The sequence below is a fragment of the Nicotiana sylvestris genome, chromosome 9, assembly GCF_000393655.2.
Source record: "Nicotiana sylvestris chromosome 9, ASM39365v2, whole genome shotgun sequence".
Classification (NCBI taxonomy): Eukaryota; Viridiplantae; Streptophyta; class Magnoliopsida; order Solanales; family Solanaceae; genus Nicotiana; species Nicotiana sylvestris.
Window position 1 is genome coordinate 151509679 of NC_091065.1, and position 8264 is coordinate 151517942.

The 8264-nt window shown below is 37.3% G+C and overlaps 1 protein-coding gene across 4 annotated transcripts; it reads left to right on the forward strand.

Moving 5' to 3' along the window:
- The first annotated feature begins 259 nt into the window (after positions 1–259).
- Positions 260–4519, forward strand: LOC104230923 (putative methylesterase 11, chloroplastic). Of its 4 annotated transcripts, none has more exons than XM_070156753.1 (5): positions 260–396; positions 825–1192; positions 1742–1885; positions 2975–3106; positions 3902–4519. In XM_070156753.1, the coding sequence occupies exons 2-5, from the start codon at positions 935–937 to the stop codon at positions 4178–4180; spliced, it is 813 nt and encodes a 270-aa protein (XP_070012854.1). In that variant the 5' UTR covers positions 260–396; positions 825–934; the 3' UTR covers positions 4181–4519. The 4 variants fall into 4 exon arrangements, with proteins under 4 accessions (XP_070012854.1, XP_070012852.1, XP_070012853.1 ...); XM_070156751.1 differs by lacking the exon at positions 260–396 and adding an exon at positions 403–588 and having other exon boundaries at positions 802–1192; XM_070156752.1 differs by lacking the exon at positions 260–396 and adding an exon at positions 403–588.
- Positions 4520–8264: the final 3745 nt, after the last annotated feature.

Genomic DNA, 8264 nt, shown 5'->3' on the forward strand with positions numbered 1-8264 from the left:
GTACTTAATTAAATTCAAGTTAATCAAATTATTCAAATTTTAAGTTTTGATGTGATGTTTTCTCTATTAAACTAAGTATTCAACCATTACATCATCATTTTCATCCTCCGTCAATTTTAAAATGAATTTTACTCTTTACCCAATCAAACACTGTTATATAAATTGAAAGGGACAGAACCTTTATTTCTTTATTTTTTTTTTGGGGTGGGGGGGAGGGGGTGTGTTAGCTTGCGGCATTTGGTTGATTTGCTTTGTTGTGTTCGTTGTGTACCATCGATTTATTCGTGGTTTTGTAAGGCTTGCTTGTCTTCATTAACTAATTTAGAATTGAGATACTTGCTCAAAACTGGAAGCTGTAAAGAATTCGGGTATTCAACCCAAACCTCAAGATAATAGGTAGAGTACATATATAAACCTCTTTTTGACATATATAAACCTCTTTTTGATAAGTCATTTTTTATAAACCTCTTCGGATTCCCTTTTATAGCCGAGATGGGACACTTATAACCTGTCAATCCGCATGTTTTCAATTTTTGATGCACATCTGCCTGATGAACTGCAAATCCTAGTAGAGAAGTTCTATTTGAGGTAAATTGATTAGAATTCGATTAATGAATTGAGGGTTTGAAATTGTTGAGACCTTGAGAATTCCACACCAGAAGGCAAGGTGCGGAGAATCAAACCTGCAGAACTGGACAGTGTAGCTAACTTTTCTGCTTGAGTATAGTACAGTAGATTGCCCTCATTTGGCTATTAATGGAACGTATAGACTGATACTTCCTTGTTATTTCTGAAATGTAGCTTCTTTTCGTTTGCTTATTCAGGCTTTTGACAGATAAGTAAAGAGGTCTCAGTTCTGCTCTAACAGTAAAGAAACAATGCGTTTTGCTTGTGGCTGTGTCTATATTTGATCTTCCACTTTCATGCTAAATGGATGGCTGTATATAATGGGCAGGAATTAACCATTGATGATTTAGAGACAAACCATTTTGTCCTTGTCCATGGTGGTGGATTTGGAGCCTGGTGTTGGTATAAAACCATTGCACTTTTAGAGGAGGCTGGATTTAAGGTGACTGCAGTGGATTTAACTGGTTCAGGCATTCATTCTTTTGACACAAATAGCATCACCAGCCTATCGCAATATGCAAAGCCACTCACTGATTTTCTTGAAACTCTCGCTGATGGAAAGAAGGTTAGTACTTCGGCATTTCTGATTCTCTGCTTCTGATGTTTCTATCATATTGTCTTCCATTCTTACGAGAGTATAATACTCGTAATAATACTCGACACTGAAGATTTGAAAAAAGATATTCTTCCAGATTCAGGAGTTTTACTGGTTAATGTGTTCATAAGAACTTTAGCATCTTCGATGAGCATCTTCCTTTGCATTTCAAAGTTTTGCCTGTGACACCTGATATGAAGGGTTACATTTTTCTTTATCGTTGATCAGTATTGAAATAAAACAATGAAAAACTAATAGTGAACAACGAATTTTTAAGGAAGACAGAAGAGAATGCTAGTTCTTACATAAGACTAATGGCTTGCTTTATGTAGAATGGCAAAGTTGATAAAAAAAAGTGGTGCTTGGATCTGTACATTTGTCATACTTGGAGATTAAATGCTGAAATCTGCCAATTCTTCAGATCCCCAAATTTACTACCAGGACAAATTCCAGAATTTCTGATATCTGTTTTCCTTAGCTAGTCCATTACAATATTGTGAATCTTTTTTCACACTGTAGGTGATTTTGGTGGGACATGATTTTGGTGGTGCATGCATATCATTCGCAATGGAGCTCTATCCCTCTAAAGTTTCAAAAGCGATATTTGTTGCTGCCACCATGCTCATTAGTGGACAAAGTGCCCTTGATATTTTCTCAGATAAGGTATATTTTCATACTTTTATTTACTGCTTTCATTTGATTCTTACAAAATCTACATCATCTGTCTTCTTCTTGTAAGGTTATATAAAATCTATTTTGTTTTATTTAAACACATTGTCCTTATATGGTTTAGAAACTCTCAGCCCTAATCATAGTTGTTATGCATGGACTGCATATGCAAAGCGACTCTTAAGCCCTGCTCATAGTCTGTTTTGTGCGGAGTCCTTGTAAGAAGTTTAGTTTGGTTTTATTTTGAGAATTGGGGAATGTATTTCTAAAGTACATGGGCGTAGATTAGCGGAACTAATTTATAGAATACTGATTTCACTAATCCTCTGGATGATAAGTTGCAATCAGTTGAGTGTTGGTCTCCTACTTATGAAGTAAATTTCACCTTCTCCAGGTTACAACCTTGTTTTGAAATGGTGTTAGAACTCAGCAGTTCTCTAGTGATGAAGAATACATGAAAAAATCGAATTTCATTTTTTGTCAGGATTTTATGCCATCCATCTGTTTTTAGGCTTCGCAGTTTTTGTCTTGTGAAATCTTTAATGTATTTTCTGTTCATCATGAGAACCCTTGATGTACATTATCTGCTTATAGTGAACGCGTGAGGTTCATCTACTTGCAATTCAGTTCCCCAGGAACCAGCTGTAGCTTGTGCGGTAAACTTGTGAGTTACCTTTGTGTTCATCTCTTGGAGAAAAAGTATTTTTGACATCGGGAAAAGGATTTGGATTAACCACTGAATTGCAAGTAGATGAACCTCACGCGTTCTTTGGAGAGGGAAGGAATAAGAGAGAGGGTGATATTGAAGGGGTCTCTCCTCCACCAACTTGTCCAGTCTTTCATGAGTTAAAGGGATTGGGTTGAGGATGAGGTGACTCAACAAGTGCCTGAAACTTTGATTATCATCTGGAGGATCTCTTACCTTTCCAATTCCACTAGCATAATGTCATTCCACCCAATAGGACTACAATTCTCTAGTTCTGTTTCCTCCCTTGAATGTGTGGGTCAGATGCTTTTAGCTAGTTGTTTCATTAGAGAATAGAAGTTTATTTATTGTTAATAAGAAGATCAAAATTATTGCAGACGAATTCAAATGATCTTATGAGACAGTCTCAAGTATTTATCTACGCCAATGGGAATGATAAACCACCAACTGCCATTGATCTGGACAAATCACTCCTGAGGGACTTACTATTCAACCATAGTCCTGCTAAGGTATGTTATCCTGTATGAAACTGTTGATCACAAATTAAATGTTACTTTCATAAAGTGGCAAATTTTAATGTTTAGTTTGGATGGTGTGAAAAGAAGAGAGAAAAGCAAATATGGGAAAAAAGAAGAAAAGGAAATAGTGAAATAAGACCCCCTTTATGTACTCTTCCTTTTTACCTTCTTGCTGTATATTTTTCATTCTTGGATCTTAATTATTTCTCTAAATGTGCACTGAAAGTATTTCTCTTATTCAAGTATAATACTTCTTTCAAACTTTTTCCTTTTAATCTCGAAGGTGGTCAAGATAGAATTTTGTACATTGAGATTTGGGAGGATGAGTGTTGCCAAAAAGTTTTACATATGAATTAGTAACACATTGATTTTGAGGCATATTTCGATAGCCTTGAGATGGTGAATCTATAGGCAGCAGACACTGGGGTGTGTCATTGTACTTGAGTAGGGTTCCTAGTCCTCCGTAGACAATGTAAACATCCTAAGAGGAAATTATATGTCATCTGATTCTTGTACAAATGGTGTTTACATACCTTGATATGAATTGCTAAATCCCAGCAGATGTTTTTAAGTTATCCATTAATGCTCTAACCTTAGTGCTAATGATGCTAGTTTATTAGGAGGATGATAGAGAAATTCAGTTATTTGTTGCTGGAACTAGCTTATAACATTCATCCTGTCTAGTAGCTGTGTGTTAAATAACAAAATCAATGTCAGATACCTGTGTGGAATCTTCCTTTTTGTGCATATTCAAAGCTTTTTATACTAACTTCTTGAAATTTTCAGGATGTTGCTTTGGCTTCTGTCTCAATGAGGCCAATTCCATTTTCCCCAGTTCTTGAGAAGCTTCCCCTGTCAAACATCAAGTATGGTTCCATCAGACGGTTTTACGTAGAAACAACAGAAGATAATGCTATACCAATAGCTTTACAACAGAGCATGATTAACCAAAATCCTCCGGAACGAGTTTTTCAGCTCAAGGGTGCTGATCATTCACCTTTCTTCTCCAAGCCCCAAGCCCTACACAAGATATTGGTAGAAATTTCAAGGATTCCACCAATCTGAAGTTATTTCTCAGAATCCTTTTATGAAGCCATACTAAAATGTTCCAAAACGGATGCTCTCTCACCGATCCAAGGAAAAAAAAGAAGAAAGATTCAGGTGCTGTCGACACTTCAATTGTATCAGAGGTGCAGAGTAACCCCTCATGTATATGTGCAACTTATCCAGCTAATTTATTCTGTTTAGATTATTTATGATAGGGAGAAATGAGAATTGCCCACTGGAGCGAAAATCAAGAATCAGAGAGTTTTTAGAAGTTTAAAGAAGAAGAAATAATAGAAATAAACCGTTTTTGTTTTCACAATGACTTCTCATATAGTAAGATATCCATATTTTATTTGATGCTGTAGCCTTTTAGATCAAAACCAATTTGGAATTGGTTGCTAGAGACTCTTTAAGTTTGTTGTGCTGTATGCCATTATTTTGAGTTAGGCTGAATATTGTTAGATTGTCATAATAATATAATTGAGCATAATTCTCAAGAATATATAATGTATATTATAAAAATACTTTTATTTAAATAATTATTTTTATATTACGTGCATGAAATATATATTTTACGACCTTTATTTTCTTTCATTCTGAATTGTGTAATAAATTTTGAATTTTTGTTGTTAATACTAAAATTCTTATTAACAAATTATTCTAATTAAATTTTTTAGTATGCTCATTATTTTGCTATTCCAACATTATATATGCTTAAATAGTTTCTATTTTTTTAATTTATAAATAATATTATTTATTCTATAGGTAAGTCCATAATATAAATTAAAAAGAGAAAATCATAATATTAAAAAGTTTTAAAAAAATAAAAAGAAGATAAATGTTTATAATTTAGAGGGTAAAATAGGTATTTGACAATCCAAAATTTGGAAAATCTAATTTAGTGATCTTCTGAGTGCAATAGTCATAGTTTAGTGACTTTGTTGTTACAAATGAAAATAAAGTGACTTTAAGAGATAATTTGAGATAGCTGAGTGACCATATGAGTAATGGACTCCTCAATATTGTTAGATTGTCCAACTTGCTTTATATCGTAAACTGAGTTTTTGGCGTTGATAAAGCACAGTTTCACTAGGTTTTAGTATTCCAAAATTTTCAGAGTAAAACGTAAAGGATATAAGATAGAATATTGAGCGCAAATGGCTGCCGTTTAAATTATGCACGTGCTACTTCAATTTAAATAACTTTACCACGACGATGACATTATCATGATGACAACGAAGAAGTACGATGTTAAATTAGTACGATATGTCCTTTAACTTCTTCCCACCACATGGTTCACCAACGACACAAATAATGAGATCCATGAGCTGCGGAGAATCTTGATTAACAATGCTAATACTTAGAACAAGGATAGTTATTATGGTACATTCAGTCATTGACCATCCTTTTTCATTAGTTCTGCTTACCTCGAAAATATGAGTAACAATGAAATTTGATTTGTGGTTTTAAAGATATGAAATTTAGTTCAATATCAATTAATAACCAAGAAATATGAAGTAAAAATGAAAGAAATAAGTGAATCAAATCAATGTAACTCAGTAGTGGTGACCTCGAGCTTAGTGACTTCGAGGTAGGTTTAGGACAATAACAACGATTAAGCAAGAAAGGTAAAGCAAGAGCAGTAGAGCTAAAGGACAGTTCTGATGAACAGTAAGCAAAAAGTAGAGAGTATATTCTTTTCTCAATGATTAGATGATGTTACAAATGATTGGGGTTCCCTTTATATAATAGGGGAACCCTAAATAAGGTATATTTCTATTTACAGTAAGGAATATTCTTGATACAACTGTCTAACCGCCTAGTACAGAATCATACAATCATATTCCGGGATTTGTGCCATGATCTTGGGGACGTGGCAAGAATCAGATCATTCTATTATAAATATATAACGGTACTATTTCGGGGTCGAACATACTCGGCTTCGGTTTTCCTCATACTCCTATCTCCGGGCATTGCATTCTGTCTCCGAGCTAGAGTCTGGTCTATCGGGCTCGAACTCGACCTCGCCCTCGAGCCTATAAATCAGGGGCATATGGTTTTGACCGCATACAGATAGTCTCCGCATTTCGTAGAATAAAATGATAAGAAACGATTTGATTCTCGGCCCTTCGATATCTCGATCATGATGCCAACCTCGTGATGTCAACATCTGAAGTGATTGAAAGGTCGCGTCTGCAAGTTTCCAAGGTCATTAATTAGAGGCGGCTGATGGTCGGCTATTGGCTTCCCCAATACGCTTAAGTAGCCTTTATAAATAGGTCAACTTCACAATTTTGCAAACTTTACTTCTCAATTCATTCTCAAAATCTCATTAACTCCTTCAACTTTCCTGAGATCACCCTTCTCTCAATCTGTTCTTATTCCATTATCATCCTTTCCTCTTCACTTGAATATCTAAACCATAATGACTAAAACATCTAAAATTGTTCCTCAAAAAGAAAAAGCCTCTTTGTCATCATGTCTGTCCAGAAGTAAACCGGTGGTACCACCTCGCATCGAGGAGTGTATTCCTCCGCCATGTGAAATAATATCCGATTTTAAGATCAATAAACTTGCATCGACACCCGGCCGATGCGAGCCTCTGTCCTGATACATCTGTTTGGTAATTAATGATGAGCTCGAGCAGGTGAAAAAGGACTGCAACTGGGAGAACAAAGACGTAGTGATCCCTTCCCCTGAAGAGGACATTACTACTCACAAAGCGGGGTACTTAAGCGTGTATACCTACCCGTTCACGCTGGGTCCTACGGATCTATCTCTGGGTCCCGTAGATCCAGTTATTCTTTATTTTTTCCAACAATACCAGGTGACGCTTGGCCAGATCTATCCTTCATTCTGGCGCATCGTCAATTTGATCAGATATTTCTCGAACCAGGTCGAAGGGATGCCTTTTACCCTCGACCATCTGATCAGGCTATACGACCCTCGTCTATATCGAGGTGACTTGATAAAGCTGCAATGCCGATCCACAAAGTCTCTTTTCTCCAGCATCGATGAGGACAAAGACCAAGGATGGATGAGCCGGTTTGTCCGAATCAGGACCACCGACCTGATTCCCGCTGAGAAGATGCCATTCCCCGAGGAATGGAACATGAAACGTGAGTACAGGCTCATCGATAGTGACTTTATATTCCGCTTTTCTTACTCTTTCTCGACTTAACTTTTTTTCGACGGTGCAATTGTTGCTTGGTTTCCTGGTGCGGTTCTGGACCTCGAGGGTTAGGTCCAAAAATTGGCCTCTACTTCTTCATACGCAGAGCGCAACTGGAGTGATTTGGCCAAAGGTTGATGGGAGGCAAAAAAACACGGTGAGTCTTCTTGTTTGCATACTTGCGTTTCTTAGCGAAATACTCATTTTATCTTTATACAGGCCTCAGAGACGCCATTGCTATGCGGACACTCCCACCTGGTGAAGAAGAGACCTCAAAGCCTTCCAAGGAAAAGAAAAGAAAGAGGGGATCGCCTGCAAACTCCCCGAAGCCAAAGAAGAGCAAGACTCGAAAGCCTAAGACCGATATTGTGGCCTTATCTCCAGAAACGGCCCAACGCCTTTGGGATCAGGAGGAAGAGGAAGAAGATGATGACTACCTGTTGGTAGCTCGGGAAAGAGAAAGCACTGACGCTCCGAAGGCCGCTAAACTGACGGCGACGGAGGCGGTTCAATCTCGGACCGACGAAATTTCAGAGGGGAACTTGAGCAAAGTCCCCGAGCCATTAGGTAGAAAAAGTGTGCCTTGTCCCAGGGACGTTTGGTGGATGAGCTCGAAGAGCCTAACTCCGAGGCTCTTCAAGGAAAGGATAATATCGCAAGTGAATCACTTGGGGTAATCAACATAGATGACTCGCCACAGGGCCCAGTGTTCTCTGAAGGGCAATTCCAAGATGCCCAGGACATGGGAACTCCCGATATGGCAATGACTCATGAAGGGAACGATATTTTTCGGGAGTGTCTTGCGGGGATCTAAGAAGGTCCCGATCATGATGCCTCGTTTATTCTTGTAGAGGCCGAAAAGCTTCTCAAACAAGTAATTCTTGTTTTCCCTTAATTCGAGTTTAACCTTTATCTTTCTAAACCTGACTT